Here is a 24487-nt window from a genome sequence, read left to right as displayed (position 1 = left end):
GAGCCAGCGTGGCTTCTTTCCCCCATCACGGCCTCAGCCCTCCCCAGCTGGAAAACACTCAGACAGTTTAGGTTTACAAATACCCGAGATAAAGTGCTCCCGTAGGGTGTGGAAGGTTCTTTTAACAGTGCTTTCTGTTTCTGAGCAAAAATGTCCAGAGTTGGTTCATTGGAATAGAAAAGCCGTAGAGAGGCTGATCAAGCAAAAGAGCAGGCACTGACAGGGAGCACGGGGGACAAGAAAGGGCCGGCTGCGGATAAAGAAGGATTAAAAATAGATAATAGGAAGATTTTTAGGAATAATTTTATGCCAGCACATTTGCAGAGAGACAAAATGGACAAATTCCCAGAAAGTATCAGTTACCAAAGATGATGCTCGAAGAAAAAGAAAGCCTGAAAAATCCTATAATCATTAGAAGTATTGACTCGATAATTTACAAGCTTACCAAAAAGTAAACAGCAGGCCCAGATGGGCTCACAGATGAGTTATACAGAATTTAAAGAAAAATGTCTTTCCAATCCGATCTGCCACAGCAGGTTGAGCCCAGGTTGAGCCGGCTTGTTAGAGGCCCGAGCTGGACTCCAGAATCCAAGGCCAGCAAGTCCTGTGGACGGGGAAAGCCTGGTGCTCAGTCCCGGCTCCGTTAGCGGTTTGGCCCCAGGCCCTTTGCTGCTTGTTGCCACAGTGACTGGGGAGGGCGTGGGCTGGGTGCTCAGCCCCTCGCCCTGTTGCTGTTTAGTGCGCTGGGTTCTGGAGCAAGGGGCAGGGTGTGCTGCCTGCTCAGGGGTGACACATCAGTCCTGCAGTTGCCAGGGCACCTCGGCAAGTGGAACTGAGGCCCAGGGGTGTTTGTGGTCAGCCCCAGTGGCCCTAGAACGCTCTTGGCTCCTGACTTGTTGGTCAGGTGCTGGGCAGCGGAGAGGACCTGCTCCATTGCCCCCGCCCAGTGTCCCTCCTGCCTTATAGCTGGCGTCCCTCCTGGGGACTGGTTGGCAGGGCAGTGGAACACCCCCTCCCGCCTGGGTGCTGCTTTCTGTCTCTATGCTGTGCGTCCCCGGCCCTGTGGCTGGCACAGCCCGCTGGGTCTTCAGTCCCCCAGCTCTCCAGGAGTGCCCCCTTCTCTGTTGTCTCAGGCCACATGGTTTCTACAGCTCACGCTTCAGGATTTTCTCTGTAGAAGCCACTTGGATCCCAGCGTCTCCTTCCTGACATTCTGTGTCAGTGCCATTGACAGGGAAGGCGCCTGAGCTGGCTGGCACCTTGGTCTGTGGGTGGGGGGCTCTGCAGCATGTCCTCGGGGCTGTGAGGGGGTTTGTGGGGACTCCAGCCGTTTCCTGGTCCATCTTGTGCCTCTTTGTCTGAAGTCTGCATGGCAGCTGGAGGTGGCCATTGTGCGGTCCCTGGACATGCTGGTCATCTTGGTTCCCTCCCTGGTGGAACGGCCCAGGCTTGGGAGCCGCCAGTGTCAAGGCACAGAGCCCAGGAATGGCTGGGGCCACCTCCATACTGGTGAGGACTGGTCCGCTGTGCCGAGGGTCGCGTGTCCGCGAGACAGTGGCTGGTTCTGTAGCAGCGAGTCCAGTGTCTGCAGCCCAGCTCTCTGAGGCTGGGGTAGCCAGGCCCAGCTGTGTTCCGTAGGGTGCTGCGAAGTGACCCTTGGAGGGGGCGCAGGAAATGATCAGGGACTTGGCAAACACAGCTGCAGGGAGCTCCTGCGCTTTCCCACTGGGCTTTCCGGGAGGAACCCGGGGAGCAGGGCCTGGGGCCAGGGGTGGCCGCGGAAGGGAGACCTTGACCCCGGGAAAGGGGGACAGAGCCACAGAGCTCTGTCTGGGGTAAAGCGGCCCCTTGGGACAGCACGCCAGTCAGGACCGGGTTTGGCAGGGAGTAGCAGACCTGGCACATGGTGGCTTAAACAAACAGGAATTGCCTTTCTCACGAACACAGGTCTGGAGGGAGGCAGCCGGGGCAGGTGGTGGCTCCAGGGTTATTGGGAGCCAGCTCCGTCCTGGTCAGCTGGGGCTGCCCTGACTAGGCGCCGTGCTACAGGCGGCTTCAGCAATAGAAATCCATTTCCTCGGGGTTCTGGAGGCCGCAGAGTCTAAGATCAGGGTGTCTGCAGGGGCAGGTTCTCCCGAGGCCTGTCTCCGCGGCGTGCAGGTGGCAGTCTTCTCCCGGTGTCCCCACATGGTTGTCCCTCTGTGTGTCTAAATTGCCTCTTTCTGTGAGGACACCAGCCATTTGGGACTAGGGCCCACCCCATTGCCTCTTTTTAATTTAAATACTTCCCTGAAGGCCCCATCTGCAAATATAGTCACAGTGGGGGTTAGAGCTTTAGCCTGTGAATTTTGGGGGCTTTCGCTTCTGTCCATCGGGTCCACCAAACAACATATGGTGTTCTATTTCGAGAACAAGCCAAGTGTGGGATTTGAAAACAAGGGCGTGCTGTCTGCGTCCAGGGTGGGCCCCCGTGCGGTTGGTGGAGAAGCAGGCCTGGGCTGGGGACGCCCTCCTGCCCCTGCCTGGTTCACTGACGGGCTCTGGGGCTCCGATCCAGCAGCCCCAGGTGGTTGTGGGTCACGGGGTGGTGGGGTCCCGACCTGGGTGCTCTGCCCCTCTGCTCAGGGACTGCCATCTCCCCGCCCCTCCCCAGCCCCGGGCAGGGAGATGCCCTTTCTCAGCACGTTCAGAACTTCGGAGGCTGTCACTGTTTGTTTTTTTCCAATCTCTTTCTGGTTTCTCCTGGAGTCGGCTTTGCATCCAGGGCGGTGGCTGTGGAGGTGCAGTCGGAGGGGCCTGGTCACTGAGCAGGGAGTGAGCAGACGCCGTGGGGGAGACTTGAACCTGCAGCTTCCCTGGCCCAGCGCTCCGCCAGCCCCTCCGCCTGCGCCCCTCACGCGCAGGGCTGGGCGAGGACAAGTAGGCATGGGCTGGTGTGAGAGGAGGGGAGGGACCCGAACCCGCCAGCAGAGGGGGGGAGGACGCTGGCGAGGACACTCGCAGGCTGGGGGTGGAGCCGAGGGCACCGGGTGCTCTGGCCGTGGAGGTGCTCCCCGAGGGACCAGGCGCCAGCTCTGGGAGGAGGCGGGGGAGGCGAGTTCCGAGAGCCCGTTTGCCTCCAGAGTCGCCTCTCCCACCTGCCCCAGCTGAGCTTGCGGGGGCGCTGGGAATGCACACTCACCTGCGGGCAGCCAGCCGGCCGAGGCACCCAGATCGCCAGAGGTGCTCCCGTGAGTGGTCCTCAACCCCCCGGACACTGGTGAGACGCAGTCGCAGACCCTGCCCAGACCCTCTGAAACCACTGCTCTACCACTGAATCCCAGAAGGGGGGTCTAAAGAGCCTCGTGGGTGCTGTTGCATAGGCCGCCTAAACAGGCACCTGGCACACACAGATTCTGGCAGCAGGGAGAAGCGGGAGTGATCAGGGCTTTGAGGGATGTGTAGGAGTTTGCCAGGTAGAGGCAGGGAGGTGGGAACTGTAGGAGGCACTCAGGCAGCAGATTGTGTGTGGGGGTCACAGGTGTTATTTTGTGAAAGCGGCAGCCAGGTCTCTAAGCATGAGCTCTGCCTTCCTTCAGCTTGGAGAGGTGGGCACGTGGGCTGGAAGTGCAGCTCCCCTGGGTGGTGAAGACCGCCTGGGGCCTCAGGCGCTCCTGGCCCCCACTGAGGTCTAGCCTGAGGTCTGTGCCCGCCACAGCTGGAGAGCACAGGGAAGGGGCGAGGCACGGAAGGCCACCTCTGCCCCTGGGCTTCCCCCCTGCCGTCCCACGCCCGACGGGGAGCCTGCTCCCCCAGAGTTCAGCCTCCTCTCCCTAGCGTGGAGCCCGCCCCTCCAAGGGCCCCGGCCGCTCCCGAGATGCCAGTATTAAATCAGAATTCCAAAAATAACATGCGGCTATTTAAAGCACACACTCAATTTGTTGCCGTAACAAGGTAAATGGAACAATTTGGAGTTCTCACCATGTGAGGAATTTTGTCAAGAGAAAGAAGGCCTCCACTTCAGTGAAAGGACGGATTTTTAAGCGGGGCTGGTCCACGCACAGCGCCCACCTCAAACCTTGACAGTTGTTACTTGTTTTTCATTTTATAGACAGCTTTGTTGAGTTTGTGTAACATAAAGTTTAATCGAAAGTTCAAAACAATGAAATGCTTTTTTCTATATTTATGGAATTATTATCATATAAAATTATTATACAATAATTTTAATCTCATCTACAAATTTTATTTAATATATTTATATAATCTTAACTTTTTTAATCTTGTTATATATTAATCTTATTTAATACATATAAGGAATAAAATTAATATTATATAGAATTATTATATAATAATCTAGTTTTAGAATATGTTATTGCCCCCCAGGAAACCTTGTACTCATGGGGAGTCACTCCCCATTTTAACCCCACCTGCCCTCCACACAGACTCAGGCACCCACTGATTTACTTTCCGTCTCTGTGGATTTACCTGTTCTGAACATACAAATGCAGTCACATGCTATGTGGCCTTTTGCAACTGGCTCCTTCCACTTAGTATAATGATTTCAAGGTGCATCCAGACTCTACCATGTATCACTATGTCATTCCTTTTTATGGCCAAATAATATTCCACTCTGTGAATGGACCACATTTTGTTTACTTATTCACAGTTGATAAACATTTGGGTTTTTTCCACTTATTTGGCTACAATAAATAATGCTGCTATGAAAAATTGTGTGCTAGTCTTTGTGTGGAGACATGTTTTCGTTTCTCTTGGGTAAATGCCCAGGAGTGGAATTGCCGGGTCATGTGGTGACTCTATGTTTGACGTTTTGAGGAACCACCACACGGTTTTCCAAATGGACCGCACCATTTTCCATGTCCAAGGTTTGGTGATATTAAGTAGTAAATCCATCTAGTCCTGGACTTTTCTTGGCTAGGAGACTTTTTATTACTGAATCTTGTTACTTGTTATTGGTCTCTTCAAGTTTTCTCTTTCTTCTTGGTTCAATCTTAGTAGGTCGTATGTGTCCAGGAATTTATCCATTGTCTCTAGATTTTCAAATTTATTGCTACATAGTTGTTCATAGTATTCCCTAATGACCCTTTGTATAATATTTATGTGTTACCCACTGTGATGTCTCCTTTTGTGTTTCTAATTTATTTATTTGGGTCTTCTCTTTTTTTACTTAATTTAGCTAATGGTTTGTTGATTTTATCTTTTCAAAAAAACAACTTTCTGTTTCATTGCTGTTTTGTATTTTTTGTCTTAATTTTGTTTACTTATGCTCTGATCTTTATTATTAAATATTTCTTTTTTCTACTAATTTTGGGTTTGGCTTGTTCTTGCTTTTCTAGGTCCTTGAGGTGCATTATTAGGATGTTTATTAGAAATCTTTCTACTTTTTTGATGTAGGTATATATTGGCATAAACTGACCTCTTACTATTGCTGTTACTATATCCCGTAGGTTTTGGCATATGGTGTTTTGATTTTCATTTGTTTCAAGGAATTTTTAAATTTCCTTCTTCATTTCTTTCTCCACTGATTGGTTGTTTAGGAGCATTTTTCTTAATTTTCATGTGTTCGTATAGTTTCAACTGTTCCTCTTATTATTGGTGTCTAGTTTTATTCCATGTAGTCAGATAAGGTATTTGGTATGATTTTTTAAAAAATTGTTTTGAAACTTACTTTGTGTCCTAACATATGGTCAATCCTGGAGAATGTTCCATGTGCTAATGAAAAGAATATGCATTCTGCATCTGTTGGGTGAAATGTTTTGTAAATGTCTGTTAGGTCCATTTGGTCTATGGCATGATTTAAATTTAATGTTTTTTTGTTGATTTTCTGTCTACATGATCTGTGAAGGGATGGAAAAAGATAATCTATGCAAATGGAAACCAAAAGGTTCATTTTTATTTGCCTCTGGATATCTAGTTGCTCTAGCATTTGTTGAAAAGGCTATTCTTCCTCCATGGAATTACTTTTGAACCTTTGTTGGATATCAGTTGGGCATATTTGTGTGGTCTGTTTCTGGATTCTAGATTCTGTACTATGGTCCTGTGTGTTTATCCTACAACCAACGCCTTCATCTTGACTGTTCTTGTAAGTCCTGAAATCAGGTAGACTGATTCCTGCCACCTTATTGTTCTTTTTAAAAATGCTGTTAGCTATTATTATTCCTTTTCCTTTTCATGTAAGTTTTAGAATAATCCTGTCTATATGTACTAAAGAGTTTACTGGCCTTTTGGTAGTATTGTATTCAACCTATATATCAATTTGGAGAGGACTGACATCTTCACTATATTGAGTATTCCAATCCATAAACATGGTATGTCTCCCCATTTATTTAGATCTACTCAGATATCTTTAATCAGTGTTTTGTAGTTTTCAGCATACAAGTACTCTACATGTTTTGTTAGATTTGTACCTATGCATCTCATTTTTGGAGTGGCTGTAACTGGTATTGTATTGTAGATATCACTAGCCATATGTTTATTGCTAGTATATAGAAACATAATTGTGTTTTGCATGCTGATCTTGTATCCTGCAACCTTCTGAACTCAATTATTTGTTGTAAGGGTGTTTTTTGGTATTATTTTCTTTTGTTTTGTGTTTGCTTCTGTAACATTCTTTGTATTTTCTGTGTGGACCATCCTATTACTTCTGTTTCTTCCTTTCCAATCTGTATGCTTTCTCTTTTCTTCACTTATTGCAATGATAAGACCTTCCAGTGTGATGTTGAATGTGAGTAATGAGAACTGACGTCCTTGCTTTGTCCCTGGTGAAAGCATTAGATGTTCCAGCAATAAGTATGTGTTAAGTGCAGGCTTTTTCTAGATTTTCTTTATCAAGATGAGGAAGTTCCCCTCTATGTTTATTTTTCTGAAAGTTTTCATCATAAATGAATGTTGAATTCATGAAATTCTTTTTCTGTACCAATTGCTATGTGACTTTTATTCTTTATCCTGTTGCTGTGGTGTATGGCATTGATTGATATTTCAACTTTGAACTAGAATTGCATCCTGAATTAAACCCCATTTGGCCAGGATGTATAATTCTTTTACTGAACCATTGAATTGCTAATATCTTCATAAGAGATTTTCACATCCATATTTTTTAAGTGTGTTTGTACTTCATTATTGAATTATTCTTATGATGGGTGCTTTAAAGTCTGTTATTCTAGCATCTCTGTCTTTTTTGGTGTTGGTGTATGTAGTTGTTTTGTTAATTCATTGAGCTTGATTTAGCTCTTGGTGTGATGAGTGATGTTCCATTGGAACCTGGATGTTTGGGATATTATATATGAGACTCTATGTCTTATTTGGACCTTTTGTTTTAGATTGTTTTCTGTGACATCACTCTGGCAGGGAAGGGGTCTGCTGTGTCTTTACTGCCAGGTGGGAGTAGAAGTCCAGGCCCCACGCTGGGCCTCCAGTGACACTCACGGGGCTGGGGGTGGGGTCCTTCTTACTGCTGCGCAGGAATGAGAGCCCCAGCTGCCCAAGGACCCCACTAATAGCACCTGGATGCGGGGAGGGTCAGGAGAGCCCTGTGGTCCGCACTGACCCCACCGAGTTGGGGGATGGTCATTACCAGCAGATGAAGATGAAAGGCCTGGCTCCCTCTGACAGTGGGTGGGTGGGTTGGAGACTCTTCACAGCCCAGGCAGAGTGGAGGCCTGGCCTCTCTGCTCAGCTTTTGCTGGTGTGAGTGGGGTTGGGCACAGACTTTTCAGTGTGTTTGGCCTGGAAAAGGGTAGTTATTGCCTAAAAGTTTTCTTCTTGTAAGCCTGCCCCATTCTGGTCCTTTGGTTAGAGCGGGTGGCTTTTGTTGGTTGTTCTTTTGGTCTGTGCCTATTGCTGTTTCTTTTCTTTTTTTTTTTTGAGACAGAGTCTCGCTTTCTTGCCTAGGCTAGAGTGAGTGCCATGGTGTCAGCCTAGCTCACAGCAACCTCAAACTCCTGGGCTCAAGCGATCCTCCTGCCTCAGCCTCCCGAGTAGCTGGGACTACAGGCACGAGCCACCATGCCCGGCTGATTTTTATATTATATATATTAGTTGGCCAATTAATTTCTTTCTATTTTTATGGTAGAGATGGGGTCTCGCTCAGGCTGGTTTTGAACTCCTGACCTTGAGCAATCCGCCCGCCTCGGCCTCCCAGAGTGCTAGGATTATAGGCGTGAGCCACGGCGCCCGGCCTATTGCTGTTTCTGAGTGGCTCACTTCTCCAGGACTCATCTGGGATATATGAGGCAAAAAGAAAGTGCGAGAACTCACCCTCATGTCATTTCTCTGTCTTGAGATCTCTGCCTTCTTTCCCCTGCCTTTCAGTCTTGTGATGTTTTAGTTGCACTTAGTGGGAGGAATAGGGAAAAATACCTCTCCGTCTTCCCAGAGGCAGAGTCATCACAATTGTCATTTAAATATCTGATTTTTATTAAGGGCAGTGCTTTTATTTTGAGTCATGTTTTGATGATAGTCAAGATAAATGTAGTGAGGTTTTTATATAGCATCATAGGACCCTGGGATACTTTGTATAATCCACATTGGTAATTATTTTTATAACTTTGATTTCTGGCTTTTTATCTTATTTTGTTGGCTAGAACTTATTGATGCTATTGTCTGTTCCTCCTGTTAATGTTTACTGATGCTTGGGGCTTTAGGGTTCAGTTTCAGATTGGATGTGAATTTCAGGTAGTACCTTTATAATATGAATAAGCTACTTTGTCTTCAGTTTTTCTGGTTTTTAATCAGAAATGAGTGCTCAATCTTATCAGATGGCTATTTTGCGCCCTGTAGGAAAGGTTATGTACTTCAGTCTTTGGTTATTAATGTGTGTGGCATTAGGTGCTATCACTAATCTAACAGACAGGCCTAATGCTGAGCCCTTGGCTGGAAATACTGTCCGTTCTTAGGATCTTTGTGTGGCAGTGGCTTAAGCAAGCTAGACAGGTCTTTTTCTCCTATCTGCACGTCCTAGGGTGGGCACTTCATGGTGGTGTGGCAGGTCTGATCCACAGCATGCTCAGCAATCCAGGCTCCATCTAGCTCACCTGTGTCCCTGCTGTGTGGCTTTCATCGGCATGAACCAAGATGATAGGGATTTGGCTATTATGACTGTATTCCCAACAACAGCAGGGGAGAAAGGGAATAGGAACAAACTGTCTGTCAGAAATATTCCAGAAGCTTCCACATGACCTTTCTTATGTCTCCTTGGCCACATCTGGCTGCATGGGAGGAAAATGGGGTCTTTGTTCCAGGTAGCCAAGAACCCTGATGAAAAGAAGGGTTCTCTTGTGGTGCCAGTGGTGGAACAGGGATACTGGGTATAGCCAGGTGACAGCCAGGTGACTCTGCTGCAGCTGCCTCTCGCCACGGCTCAGCAGTCCACATGGGGCCCTCCAGCCCCTCCTGCTGGGGCCGTGTGCCGGGGGTGTGTGCATGTGCCGGGGTCTGCCCAGCAGCCCTCCTCTCCCTCCCTCTGGGAGCAGCCCTGTGGCCCTGGGTGCTCCCCCATCATTCTTGGAGGTCCCTGGAGGTGGGTGTTCTTCCACATTTTGCAGTTCAGTCCCTCAGTCTGTTGCCGGCTCAGGTTCTCTGTTCTAATTCCCAGTCGTGCAGGGCAGTCAAGGTGATGGAAAGACCAGGGAACCCTGAGAGCCACCCTTGGGCTGGACCCCAGAGGGACAGTGGTTTCAGGGGCCGTTGGGAGGGGCCTTTTGAGACTATGGACTGTAAAGGAAGATGGGAGATGGTGCTGGGTGAAGGGCAGGGTCTTACCTGCTTGGTTTGGCTTTGGGGAGATGTTGACATTTTTGTAGGTGCAGGGCAGAGACGTAGAAGATGTGAGGGGAGGCAGCGGGCGGCGTGTGAAGGGCGGGGCTTGTGGTGCTGGCGGGAGGGATGGCCAGGCGGTCACCGCTGTGGTCCTGTGAGGCTGAGGGCTGGGCCTGTCAGTCCTGTTTACTCTCCAGATTTTATTTCCCCTGCGATGGCTTTGAGACAGCTTAACTCATAGCCCCAAAGTGGCAGAGCCAGGCTTTGGCACCAGGCAGCGGCTGCTGGACACCCAGGCTCTCCTTACCTGAGACCCCCGTGTGGGTCTCCACAGGTGTCTGTCCCGGTGCCAGCCTAGGTGCTGCCTGCTGAACCCCGAGTCCCAGCACCTGGTTCATTGGCTCGAGGGGCGGAGGGCTGTTGATTGTCCCCCTGACTTGGGGGCCGCCCAGAGAACCTGCAGAACCTTCGCCGAGTTTCCTTAGGGTCCTGTCCCGGACGGCCTTCTGTGTTCGTGCAGCTTCTCCTGCTTTCCTGCCTGGCCAGCGCCTTTGAGCGTTGGGCGGTGACGGCCCCTTGGAACCTCCTGACGCACCCACGTTCCTGACGCTGATCCCGGTTTGTCAGCGTGTGGCTGGAGCTGGCACCTGGCCTGAGTTCCCTCCACCCCAGCTCGGCTGGCTGCTTGCAGACGGCCCCTTTCTGTGGGCTGCGTCTCAGGCCTCATCCCCACAGACCCCTCAGTTTAGGAACGGGCCTCACAGCCTCTTGGCTATGAGGCATGAGTGTGCACGAGCCCCCACGCCTTGTGCGGTGGGGCCTTTCTGTCCCTGAGGCTGTCCCTGTGTGTCATGGCATGGACACTCCTGTGTCCTCTCCTTGTGCAGCCTACTGTGGACAGTGGTCACAGACCGACCTCTTGCAGCGTCCCTTCCTCTGCCCTGGGGCCACCCAGCTGGGAGCTGTGTGGAGGCCACACGGGGGCTGCAGTGGAACTGCATGGGCACCTCGTGGGGGCCATGGTAGGGGCCGTGGTGGGGGCCGTGATGGGGGCTGTGTTGGGGGCCATCGTGGGGGCCGTGATGGGGGCCGTGGTGGGGGCCATGATGGGGGCCATGGTGGGGGCCATGGTGGGGGCCGTGATGGGGGCCGTGTTGGGGGCCGTGGTGGGGGCCGTGATGGGGGCCGTGGTGGGGGCCATGATGGGGGCTGTGTTGGGGGCCATGGTGGGGGCCGTGATGGGGGCCATGTTGGGGGCCATGGTGGGGGCCGTGGTGGGGGCCGAGTTGGGGGCCGTGGTGGGGGCCGTGATGGGGGCCGTGTTGGGGGCCGTGTTGGGGGCCGTGATGGGGGCCGAGTTGGGGGCCGTGTTGGGGGCCGTGATGGGGGCCGTGTTGGGGGCCGTGTTGGGGGCCGTGTTGGGGGCCGTGGTGGGGGCCGTGATGGGGGCCGAGTTGGGGGCCGTGTTGGGGGCCGTGATGGGGGCCGTGATGGGGGCCGTGGTGGGGGCCGTGTTGGGGGCCGTGTTGGGGGCCGTGGTGGGGGCCGTGGTGGGGGCCGAGTTGGGGGCCGTGTTGGGGGCCGTGGTGGGGGCCGTGATGGGGGCCTTGGTGGGGGCTGTGGTGGAGCCTTGCTCAGGACACACTACCAGGCAGCACGCTCTGGGGCCAGGATCCAGGCAGGCCTCACCTGGATGAGCGAACTCAGCTGCACCTGGCATCAGGCAGGGCTGGGCCTGGCCTTCCTCCTCCAACGTTTATGTGGACATAACTTGCCTGGGGAGACTGTTGGAGTGTGTTAAATAGCTTCTGCCACCATAAAATGAATGGTGCACATGAAGTGCTGTCTGTGACGTGGAGCAGAGGGGCTGAGCCCCCTACGGCCACTTCCCAGGGGTCCTCTGGGCTTCCAGGATCTGTGTGCTGTTTCATTGTGGCTGATGGACTCCGAGCACAAAGGCGTCTGGGCAACTGTGCTTCTTCGGGGAAAGTCACATGGGATGGCAGCCGCTCCTGGGTCAGCGCTGTGCCCTCAGACACTGCCGGGTGGGCTCATGGTCCAGGAGGGGCTCCCAGACTTGAGAGCTGCACCAGCAGGCCTGGGCTGGGCAGGGGGACAGGCAGGAAGGGGCGTGTCTCAGGCCTGGGTGTCTGCATGGCTCCCGCTGAGGGCGAGTTGCTGGTGTCCGCCAGGACAGGTCGTGGGGGAGGGGCTTGGAGCCCTGGGAGGGACTGCGAGAGGCATCGAGCTTCCCCTGCTCTCTCCAGCCCAGGTCCTCACTTGTCAGTAGCAGTAGGATGTTCTACCCAATTCCACTTGGGATTTAAACTCTGCTCTTTTGTTTTCCTTTCCAAAGTAGAGTGGGGAGGAGTGTGTGTGGTGGGGGACTGAGGGATTAGTGGGGGTCTCTCCCAATATGCTTATGGAACATGGATTCTCAGACATAGGGGTGTACCTGCTGGGGTTGAGGTCAGGAAAGGTCCACCTGGAAGATGAGAGTCCAGTTCTACTTATGCCTGCAGTCCAGATCAGGAAACTGAGGCCTGGGAAAGGGAAGGGATTCTCTAGGGTGTCGCAGCTCATTTTGAAAACCCCAAATGTTTATTCTTTTCTCTTGGGGGAGAAAAGAAAATGCTTGAGCTGCACACATAAGGGAGAAATAAGAAGACAAAGATCAAGGAAAAATGCCACATGGTCCCCTTGCCCACTTGTCTGTGTAAGAAAAAGGGAACCCTCTGTGTGCCCTGGGAGGTCGGCTGGTTTCTGTAAGCCCATCGGGAAAACTGTCTTGGGGGTATTCAGCAGCGGGGGTGGGGAGAGAAGCCAGGTGGAGACCGGGTTGGAGATGGGGCTGTTTTCCCAGGCGTGGCTGTGCTGTACACAGAGAGCAGAGAGGGCCGGGTTGGGCCGGCCACGACTCAGCGCCTCGGCCCAGGGCGTGGCATGAGGGATGCCGCGGACAGGGCCGGGTGTGCGGGGTCTGCAGGACTGGACTCGCGTTGGCTGTGCGTGAGGAGGCAGTTCTGTCGCCCCTGGTTGAGGGCAGCTCTTCCCCACCAGCCTCGCTGGGGAGGACATGGTGAGCAAGAGCAGGCCCACCATCCAACACGGGCTCTTGTCTCCTGTCCAGGAGCGGCTCCTCATGAGCCTCCTGCCACGGAATGTTGCCATGGAGATGAAGGAGGACTTCCTGAAGCCCCCCGAGAGGATTTTCCACAAGATTTACATCCAGAGGCATGACAATGTGAGGTAAGGCTGGTGCTGACCCAGTGGGCCTGGGGAGCTGAGGCGTGGAGGGGAGGGGAGAGGAGGGGAGGGGAGAGGAGGGGAGGTGGGAGGTCATGGTGGACGTGGGGAAGGAATGGGGCAGGTATGGAGGTGATGGTGGAGGTGAGAAAGTGGTGGATGGAGGTGGGAAGTAAAGGTGGAGGTAGGACGGTGATAGTGCAGGCCGGAAGGTGATGGCAGAGGTGGGAGGTGAGGGGTGTGGACGAAAGGTCCCAATTGTGAGGAGAGGAGAGGGCAGGTGCTGTCAAGAGGCTCAGGTGGGCAAGTGCCTGGTAGGGAAGCAGGTCCCATATGTAGGGGGCTTATTGGCTTCTTGGGTGATGATGCATGTCACAGTTATCTTTCCTGTTCCTTATTTCAGTACACTTACATATCCTGTGTTGACGGAAGAGGGTCAAAACTTTGTCCCTAAAACCAGGTTTGGGGAGTGACATTTTGGGGTGGGAATTTCCCATGTCGAAATAATGGCGGGGCATTATTGTAGCTGGTGCCAGGGTCTGGGACAGGCATACTACCCTTTCTCACTCTGGTCATCTCACGACAGCTCTGGGAGGTGGGGTTGCTGTTCCCAGTTTATAGGTGAGGAAACTGAACCCTCAGAGTGAGCCGACTTGCCATAGACACTTTGAGGTTTGCTTGTTTGCTTTAAAGATTCTGTTAAAAAGTATTTATTTCATTAAATTGTGCATTCCTTTTTAAAATACTTTTTATTGAAGTATAATGTTCTTAGAGTAGTTGAGTGTTGCCTATTTGGGATTAACCCTTTTCATAAATGTCGCTCAGGTAGGACATGTTGTTTGAGGGACCTGAAGCACTTGCCTTTCCTGCTGTTCTTTGCTGGCTCTTCTGGGTGTTGGCGGCAGGCCTCCCTGCCCATTGGGCCCCTGAAGACACAGAGGTTAGGAAAAACTCATTCTTCCTTGTGTTGAGCACCACAGACTGGTCCCCTCAGAGCCTAGTACTGACTTCTTTCTTGGAAATGGGTCAAGGTTTGTGGATCCATCAAAGCCCGAGTCACCCCTGTGTGCTGAGCCAGCATGGCTAATCACTGCCTGGTTGAGAGGTCACCAGGTGCTGTTCAGAGCATAGCTGTGTACTCATTCACTCCCCACTGTCAGGCTGTTGAGTAAGGACAGTGTTGTTCAAGTTCAGTAGGGGAGGATACTGAAGCAGTGTGGGGTGAAGGTCCAGGTGGGTGGAAAGTAGCTGGAGAGCCAGCACTTGAGCCCAGAATCATTCCAGAAGTTGTACTCAGAACCTCTCTACTAAATATTTGGTTCTCTTCAATATCATCCCACTCCTGTGAGCTATTGGTATTATCACCTCCATTTCATAGGTGAGGAAATTTGGGCTCAGTAAAATGAAGCATGTTTGTAGGAGTACCTGGACAATGAGTGGCAGGCTGGGACAGGACCTGGCATTAGCTGACACTGACATCTGTCTTGACTTTTTGTTGTTACTGGATAAGGACACGATACAATGACCCAGTCCCCTGCTGAGAAGAGCAGACCACCAGAATAATCCAGGCAGTGCCTCAAGGGGAGCCAGAGCCTTTCCGCACTGCAGGGGGGCATCAAAAGTCAAGGACCTTTTGGTGGCTAGAGCTCAGAGCTCACAGAATGGGCAGATGGAAAATCCCAGCTGTAAGCTTCCCCCTTGGGAGGAGAGAGTTGATCTGTATGACCACTCCCCCAACTTCCGTGGGGCTGCCCAAAGAACAAGCATCTGTCTCTCCAGTTCTGGATTTCTGACAGGTCTGGCACAGGCTGGCGACCCAGGGGAGAATGGAGGCAGTGGCTTCAGCTAATAGACACCAAGCCTCCCTCCATGCACTTTGCTAAGCACAGAGTGAACAAACAAAAACCACAGCTACCTCCTTTCCCTTGGAGAGAGAAAGAGTTAGTACAAGCCACCAGAACCTCTGGCTGACGGGTGGGAAGGCCAGTCCATAAAGACAGTGAGAGGTGCGTGCTTTGTCTAATATCCAGACATGAACATAGAGAGTCAAGGTACATGAAGAAGCAGACAATAAAGTTCCAAACAAAGGAATAAGATAAATCTCCCAAAACCAACCTTAATGAAACAGTTTTGCTTCGTAGAGAATTAAAAATAACTCTCATAAAGATGCCCACTAAGATCAAAACAATAATGCATGAACAAAGTAAGAATTTCAACAAAGAAATAGAAAGTATAAAAAGTACCAGACAGAAGTCATGGAGCTGAAGCTCATGATCACTGAACCGAAAAATGCACTACAGGCATTTAGCAGAAGACTAGATCAAGCAGAATAAAAGATCAATGAACTGGAAGACAGGTCAATGGAAATAATTTAGTTAGAGGAGCAAGAAGAAGAGAATGGAAAAGAGTGAAGAAAGCTTACGGGAATTAGGGGAAATCATCAGTGGACCAATATGTTAATATATGTTATGGGGTAACAGAAGAAGAGTGAGAAAAAGGACCCAAAAGCTATATATGTATATATGATATATGCACACACTGAAAATTTCCCAAATCTGATGAAGGCAGTGGACATCTAGATACAAGAAATCCAGATGATACCAAATAAGAGAAACCTAAAGAAATGCGCACCTAGTCTGCATTATCATCAAATCCTTAAAAGTCAAGGACAAAGGGAGAATATTGAAAGCAGAAAGAAAAAAGCATATCATATACGACACAAAAGCTTATCATATACAATAGAACCTGCATAAGATAATCAGTGGACTTTTCAGCAGAAACTCTGCAGGCCAGAAGGAAGTGGGATGATATATTCAAAGTGCTGAAAGAAAAACTGCTGACCAAGGATACTATGCCTTACAAAACACTTCTTCAAAAATGAAGGAAAGATAAAGTCTTTCCCAGACATTCAAAAGCTGAGGGTGTTCAAACTACTAAACCTGCCTTATAAGAATTGCTAAAGGAAGTTCTTATGTTAAAGCAAAAGGATGTTAAATAGCAACATTATAGCATAAGAAAGTATGAAACTCACTGGAAAAGATAAATATGTAGACAAATACAAAATACTGTATTACTCTAATTGTGGTGGGTAAATCACTTTTTATTCTAGCATAAAAGTTGAAAGTACTGAAAATAACTGAATCAAAATATCTTTTTTTATATTTTAATTTTTTTAAATTTCAGCATATTACGGGGATACAAATGTTTAGGTAACCTATGTTTAGGTTACCTATGTTGCCTTTGCCTCACCCGAGTCAGAGCTTCAAGCCTATCCATCCCTGAGATGGTGAACACTATTCCCATTAGGTGTGAATTTACCCATCTCCTCCTCCCCCCTCCCACCTGCCTGAGACCCAATGAATGTTACTACTATATATGCACATAACTGTTGATCAGTTAATAACAATTTGATGGTAAGTACATGAGGTGCTTGTTTTTCCAGTCTTGTGATGCTTCAGTTAGTAGAATGGGCTTTAGCTCTGTGATCATACAAGAGGTGCTAGATCACCATTGTTTTTGTGGCTGAGTAGAACTCCATGATATACATATACCACATTTTATTAGTCCACTCATGTATTGATGGGCACTTGGGTTGTTTCCACATATTTGAATTTATGAATTGTACTGCTATAAACATTCCAGTGCAGATGTCTTTTTTTTATAGAATGTCTTATTTTCCTTTGGGTAGATGCCTAGTAGTAGGGTTGCTGGATCAAATGATAGTTCTATTTTTAGCTCTTTGAGATATCTCCAAATTACTTTCCACAGAGGTTGTACTAGTTTGTAGTCCCAGCAGCAGTATATGAGTGTTCCTGTCTCTCCACATGAATACCAACACTTATTGCTTTGGGACCTTTTGATAAAGGCTATTCTCATTTTAGTTAAGTGATATCTCATTGTGGTTTTCATTTGCATTTCTCTTATGAATGGAGATGTTGAACATTTTTGCATATGTTTGATGGCCATTAGTCTGTCTTCTTTTGAAAAGTTTCTGTTCATGTCCTTTGCCCACATTTTAATGGAGTTGTCTAATTTTTTTCTTACAGATTTTCCTGAGTTCTAAATAGATTCTAGTTGTCAGCCCTTTCTCAGATGTGTAGCATGTGGATATTTTCTCCCATTCTGTAGGTTGTAGGTTTGCTCTTGTGATAGTTTCCTTGGCTGTGCAGGAGATTTTAATTTGATCAGGTCTCATTTATTTATTTTTGTTGTTGCTGTGATTGTCTTTGGGGTCTTCTTCATAAATTCTTTGCCTAGGCCAATGTCTATAAGAGTTTTTCTAACATTGTCTTCTAGAATTCTTATAGTTCATGCCTAGGCTTTAAGTTTGTTATCCACCATGAGTTGATTTTTGTGAGAGGCGAGAGGTGCAGATCCTGTTTCAGTCTTCTCTGTGTGGCTATCCAATTTTCCCAGCACCATTTATTGAATAAAGATTTTTTCCCCCAGTGTATGTTTTTGTCTACTTTGTCAAAGATCAGATGGCTATATGAGGATGGTTTTATATCAGGGTTCTCAGCTCTGTTCCATTGATCTATGTCTCTGTGCCAATAACATGCTATATTAGTTACTATAACCTTTGGTATAGCTTGAAGCCTGGTAAATTGATGCCTCCCAATTTGTTCTTTTTGCTTAAGATTTATTTTGCTGTACAGGATATTCTCTGGTTCCATACAAAGCATAGAATTATTTTTTCTAGATCTGTGGAAAATGATGTTGGTATTTTAATAGGGATTGCATTGAATCTGTAGATCACTTTGGGTAGCATAGACATTTTAACAATATTGATTCTGCTGACACATGAGCATGGTGTGGTTTTCTACCTGTTTATGTCCTCTGCTGTTCCCTTCCTCAGTATTTTGTGGTTCTTCCTGTAGAGGTCTTTACCTCCTTAGTTAAATATATTCCTAGGTATTTTATTATCTTTATTGCTACTGTGAAAGGTACTGAGTCTTTGATTTGGTTCTCAGTTTGACTATTGTTGGCATATAGGAATGCTACTGATTTGTGTACATTAATTTTGTAACCTGAGACTTGGCTGAATTTGTTTATCAATTCCAGTAGTCAATATTTCACCTTCGTATAAGAAACTTAATTTTTCAAGGTACAAGATTCTAGGCTGGGCATTCTTCTGTTTGAGAAGAGTAAGAATGGGGCCCCAGTGTCTTCTGGCTTGTAAGGTGTCATTTGAGAAGTCTGCAGTTAGTTTGATGGGTTTTCCTTTGTAGGTTACCTGCTTCTTTCACCTTACAGTTCGTAGGAGGGCCTCTTTTGTGGTTATTTTGGCCAGTCTGATGACTATGTGTCGTGGTGTCTTCCTGTTTGTAATCACTCTTCTGGGAGTCCTTTGAGCCTCTTGTACCTGGATATTAGATTTTTAGCAAGGCCATGGAAATTTTTCTCAATTATATCCTAAAAATAGCTTATCCAAAACTTGGGTATTCTATTCTTCACTCTCTGGGATGCCTATAATACTCCTGTTAGGTCTCTTCACATATTCCCACATTTCTTGTAGGCTTTGCTCTTTTCTCTGCTCTGCTATATTTCTGTGACTTACTTGTTTAAATGAAAGGTGTTATCTTCAATCCCTGAGATTCTTTCTTCTGTTTGATCTACCCTTTTCTTAAGGCTTTCCTCTGTGTTTTGTAATTCTTTGAATAAATTCTTCATTTCTGAAGTTCTGTTCAGTTTTTCTTTAGTATTTCAATTTCTTGAGTGAATTTTTTTTCCAAGTCCTGGATTTTTTTTTTGTGTGGTTTCTTCATCTTGGGTATTCATTTTCTCTTACCTATCATTGAGTTTTCTTACAATCAATGTTAAAAATTCTTCTTCTATCCTTTGAGTGTTCTGAATTTGGTTGATATCCATTGCTAGAGAGCTGGTGTTCCTCTTTGAGGGTGTCTTTTCAGTTTGATTCTTCATACTTTCAGAGTTCTTTCACTGATTCCTTCCCATCTGGAGCAGCTGTTGCTTCTTAACCTTTAGATTTTCATTTAGATAATGATATGCCTACTTTAGTCTCTGAACCAGTGGGTGGTGTTTGTGGGTCAGATTTGACTGCACCCTGTATGATGGGTCAGTAGATTCAGTAAAAGGGTGTGCAAATTGTCCTCTCTGTCAGTGGGTGGCACTTGCTGGGAGAAGCAAGCTTCAATTTTGTTTCTGACTCCTGTAACCATCTCTTGTTCCTCTGGAGAGGGACTGTAGTGCCTCAGATGGTGGGTGAGGCCCTTGGACTTCCAGGTATGTCCTTATTCTCCAGTTCAGTGGAAGCAGGTAAGGGAGTGAATCTGAGCAGAGCTAGGTTGGGTGAGCCTGCCCTTAAGCTCCACAAATGCTGTTAGCAGGGTCAAAGGTCTATTCTCTGCTTCTGAGTAAAGTTGTCAGAGCGGGGCTGAAATGGCCCCACTGAGCCAAAAAGTCTGAGTGTGGGGTTGATGCTGAGATCTGCAGTCTGGAGGTCTCACTCCTTTCTGTCCTCCCTTATTCTGTGGTTTTTCCTGGGACTCTGCTGGCAGGCAGAACCTCAACCAATAGCTCTCCCCTGACTGTGATGCAACCTTGGAGTTTCCCTAACCAGGATCATGGCCTGAGCTGGGAGGGTGGCCCTCTTGGGGAAGGAGGGTTGCCCCTCAGCATGCTGTAGCTAGGACCCACTCTGATCTGCCCCTGAACGCACACACACCTCAGTAGACTATTTTTTTTTTTTTTTTTTTTTTTTTTTTTTTTATTTTTTTTTTTATTTTTTTTTTTTTTTATTTTGACCTCAGTAGACTATTTCACAAATATCCTTTCTATGCCCCCGGGCAATGCAGTTGAGACCTGGGTGTATGGGATTTGGCCTGCAGGCCTGTCCCTCTGCACCTGGGAGATCAATCCCTGACCTTGCCAGGGAGAAAAGTGCTGGTCTCAAGTCTCCCACAGGGTGCCCAAGCTGGATCAATGTCTCTCTGTCTCAGGATTTGTCCTGCTCTGCTGGAGTCACCAAGGAAGCAACACCTGGGAGGGCTGGTGGGTAGGGAGCTCATAGTCTGAGTACCCCTAAGTCTACTGCAGGCCACAAAAGGAAAGGTCCCCTTCCCTTTGGATGCCTCTTGTTGGTGGCTGCGTTGTCTTTCTTGGCAGCTCTGGGTAGAGAAGGGGAAGGGGAGAATGAAGCAATATGGCGTCTGCTGATAGGCTGGGGTCTGTGGGGTGGGAAGTGTCCTCAGGGAGCTAGTAGCCTGGTGCCCTGCCCACAGGAGGCACTGTTCACTGGCAGCAGCCATGTCTGGGCTGGAATGGACAGGTCTCTCCAGCAGCTCAGGAGCTCACGAGCAGTGTGATATGCAAAGGAGGGGAAATTTAACCACTACACCTACCCTTGCCGCTGGTCTCCAAGCTTCTCAGTGTTTAGATTCTGCTGATGCCTTTCTCCTTCCAGTTCTGCTCTGCAGCTTCTTTCCATCGAGTCTCCTGTAGTTTCAGGCACCCTTCCTTCTGATCCTCATCCATCTTTGTTTGTCTGCCTGTTTTTTTTTTTTTTCTTTCTTTTCACTTTCATCTCACATCTTTCCTTCTTGTGGAGACACTCTGGCTGGAGGTGTTCATGTCTGCCATCTTGCCTCTTTCCCCCAGAATGAAAATATATTAAAAGATACACATATGAATAGATGTAAATGATGACAACATAAAATAAATCATGGGGTATAAGTTAAAGTATAGAAGTTTTGTTTGTGATTGAACTTAATTTGTCATCAGCTCAAAATAGACAGTTATATATTTTGTATGCACCAAGGTAACCATGAAGAAAAAATACCTATTGAAGTTACACAAAAGAAAGAAAGGAATGAAAGCATATCAATTTAAAAAATCAACATAACACAATGAATTCAGAAAGAGAAGAACAAACAGACAGAAAGCACTTCAAGAGTCACAGAAAGCAACTAACAGAATGGTAATGGTAAGCCTAAGATTGGATTTATCTCTCCAATCAAATGATATAGAATGTCTGAATGGGTTAAAAAGCAACAACAACCACAAGGACAAGCATAATTATATGCTACGTATAAGAAACATACTTTAGATTTAAGGACACACATAGACTGAAAGTGAAGGGATGGAAAAAGATTGTTCATGCAAATGATACTCAAAAGAGAGCAAGGGTGGCTATTCTTATATCAGTCAAAATAGATTTTAAGTCAAAAACTGTTAGAAGAGACAAGAAAGACATTTTTTAATGTAATGATAAGAAGGCCAATCCACCGGAAGATATAACAGTAGTTAATTTAAATGCATCCAACATAAAATAATCTAAATATATAAAGTGAGCATTGACTTAATTGAAATGAAATGTACAGAAGATCATAATATTATAGTAGGAGCCTTCACTAGTCCACTTTCAATATTGGACAGAACAGACAGAATGTCAAAAAGAAAGCAGAAAATTTTAATGACAATATAGAACAAATTGACCTAATAGACATATCTGGGACATTTCACTCAATAGTAGAATACACATTCTTCTCAAGTGCATCTGAATCTTTATCCAGGATAGGCCACATATTAGGTAAGAAGAGTGAAATCGTAACAAGTGTCTTTGCTGACCACAGTGGAATGAAACTAAAAATCAATAGCAGAAAGAATATTGGAAAGTATACAAATGTGTGGAAATTAAAAAACATGCCCTTAAAAAATTGTTAAGTAAAAAAAAGTAATCAGAAAGGAAATTATAAATTACCTCCAGACAAATGAAAATGAAAACACAACATTCCAAAACTTATGGGATGCAGCCAAAGTGGTAGTAGGAGGAAGTTCCTAGTGATTTATGCCTACATTTAAAAAGAAGAAATATTTCTAACTTTACACTTCAGCGAGCTAAAAAGAAAATTGAAAATTAAGTCCAAAGTTGGCAGAAGGAAGGAAATAACAAAGATTAGAACAGAAATGAATGAAATAGAAAATTGAAAAGCAATAGAAAAAATTTACAAAACTAAGAGTTGCTTTGGGAAAAGATAAACAAAATTGACAAATCCTTAGCTAGACTAAGAATTTAGTTAATAAAATTAACTAAATTAACTAAATTAACTAATTTAAATAAAATTAGGTATGAAAAAAGAGATACTATGACTGATACCACAGAAATCAAAAGGATCATAGAGATTACTGTGAACAATTATATAAACTGAATAACCTAGAAAAATTCAAACAAATGCCTAGAAGCATACAATGTGCCAAGTCTAAATCATTAAGAAAGTTTGAACAGATGTATAAATAGTATGGAGATTGAATCTGTTATCAAAACCTCCCACCATTAAAAGCCCAGGCCCAGATGGCTTCACTGGTAAATTCTACCAAATATTTAAAGAAAAGTTAATGGTAATTCTTCTCAAAAAATTAAAGAGGAAGGAACACTTTAAACTATGAATTCAGCATTATTCTGTTACCAAAGTCAGATAAGAACACTATAAGAAAAAGAAATTATAGGCCACTATCCCTGATAAGTGTAGATGCATATATCTTCAATAAGATACCTAGCAAATGCATCCAAGAGCACATTAAGTGAGTCATACACCATAACAAGTGGGATTTATCCTTGGGATACAAGTATGGTTTAGCGTATGAAAATCAACTAATGTGATACAACATATTAAGAGAATAAAAAATAAAAATCATGTGATCATCTCAATAGCTGCAGAAATAATATTTGACAAAATTTAGCACCCTTTCATGATGAATACAAACAAGGATAGAGGGAAAGTAGTTCAACAAAATAAAGGCTACATATGAAAATCTAATAGCTACCATCATATTCAGTGATGAAAAACTGAAAACTGTTTCTCTAAGATCAGGAACAAGATGAGGATGTTCACTCTTACCACTTAAATTCAACATAGTACTGGACGTCCTAGCTAGAGCAATTAGGTAAGAATAAAGAAAAAAAAGGCAATCAGTGTGGAAATGAAGAAGTAAAATTGTTTTCCTTTGCATGTTATATGATCTTATATATAGAAAACTCTAAAGACTGCTTACAAACTCTTATAACTAATAAATGAATTTAGTGAAGTTTCAGAAAGAAATTAAACAGACAAGAAAGAAAACAAACAAACAAGAAAGAAAAGAAATTAAGCAAGACACAAATAAATGGAAAGGCATCCCATGTTCATGGATTGGAAGACATAATATTATCAAGATGTCCATACTACTTGGAGTGATCTACAGAATCAATGGAAACCCTATCTAAACCCCAATGACATTTTAAAATAAAGAAACAGAAAAAACAATTCTAAAATTTATTTGAAAACACATAAGACCCTGGATAGCCAAAGCAATCTTGAGCAAGGATAACAAAGTTACAGGCATCACACCTCCTACCTTCAAATTATACTACAAAGCTAAAGTAATCAGAATAATATGGTGCTGACACATAGACTGATGGAGCAGAATAAAGAGCCCAGAAATAAATTCACACACATATACACATAGAGTCAGCTAGTCATTAAAAAGGAAGCTACCAAATGTATACAATGGGGAAAGGATAATCTCTTCCATATACGTTGTTGGAAAAAATGAATATCCTTGTGAAGATTAAAACTGAACCTTTATCTTTTAAAACCTTTATCTGTTAAACTGAACTTAACCATAAACAAAAATCAACTCAAAATTGATTAAAACTTTAAATTTAAGACATGAAACTATAAAACTACTAGATGAAAAAATATAGGCGGATGGCTCCATGACCTTGTCTTAGCAATCATTTCATAGACATGACTCCAAAAATATAGGCGACAGAAGTAAAAATAGACATGTGGAATATCATCAAAGTAAAAAGATTCTGCTCAGTAAAAGAAATAATCAACAAAAGAAAAATACAACCTACAGGATGGGACAAGATATTTTTAAGCTATGTATCTGATAAGGAATTAAAATCCAAAATATATAAGGAAGATATACAACTTAATACCAAAATTAGAAATATCTTGATTTAAAAAATGGGCAAAGGACTTAAGTAGACACTTCTCAAAAAAGAAATTCAGATTGCCAGTGGACGTATGAAACGATACTCAGCATCTTTAAACATCAAGGAAAGGCAAATTAGAATTACAATGAGTTATCACTTTACACCTGTCAGAATAGCTATTATTAAAAAAGACAAGAGACAAGTGTTGGTGAGTAATGGAGGAAAGGGAACCCTATTGGTAGGAGTGTGAATTAGTACGGCCATTATGGAAATTAGTATGGAGATTTCTCAAAAAATTAAAAACATCATCCAGGAGTCCCACTTCTGAGTATACATCCAAAGGAAATGAAATCAGTATATTGAATATTTATGTGTACTCTCATGTTCATTGTGGCAATATTTGCAATAGGCAACATATGGAAACAACCTAAATGCCCTCAACAGAAGAACAGAGAAAACATAGTATAGGTATGCAGTAGAATATTATTCAGCCTTATAAAAGAAGGAAGGAGCAGCACCTGAATATTGACAGTAGCCAAACAGCCTCAC

The 24487-nt window shown here is 45.8% G+C and overlaps 1 protein-coding gene across 1 annotated transcript in view; it reads left to right on the top strand.

The window, feature by feature from the left end:
• ADCY1 (adenylate cyclase 1) overlaps nucleotides 1-24487 on the top strand; it is a 137585-nt gene that overhangs the window by 22086 nt on the left and 91012 nt on the right. Inside the window, exon 3 of the mRNA XM_012763424.3 lies at nucleotides 12884-13002. Coding sequence (XP_012618878.3) covers nucleotides 12884-13002 — 119 coding nt within the window. The remainder of the gene's footprint in view (nucleotides 1-12883; nucleotides 13003-24487) is intronic.

This window comes from Microcebus murinus, chromosome 9, assembly GCF_040939455.1.
Source record: "Microcebus murinus isolate Inina chromosome 9, M.murinus_Inina_mat1.0, whole genome shotgun sequence".
Lineage (NCBI taxonomy): Eukaryota > Metazoa > Chordata > Mammalia > Primates > Cheirogaleidae > Microcebus > Microcebus murinus.
The sequence above is the reverse complement of the archived record's forward strand: the minus strand, read 5'-3'. Positions and strand labels throughout refer to the sequence as shown.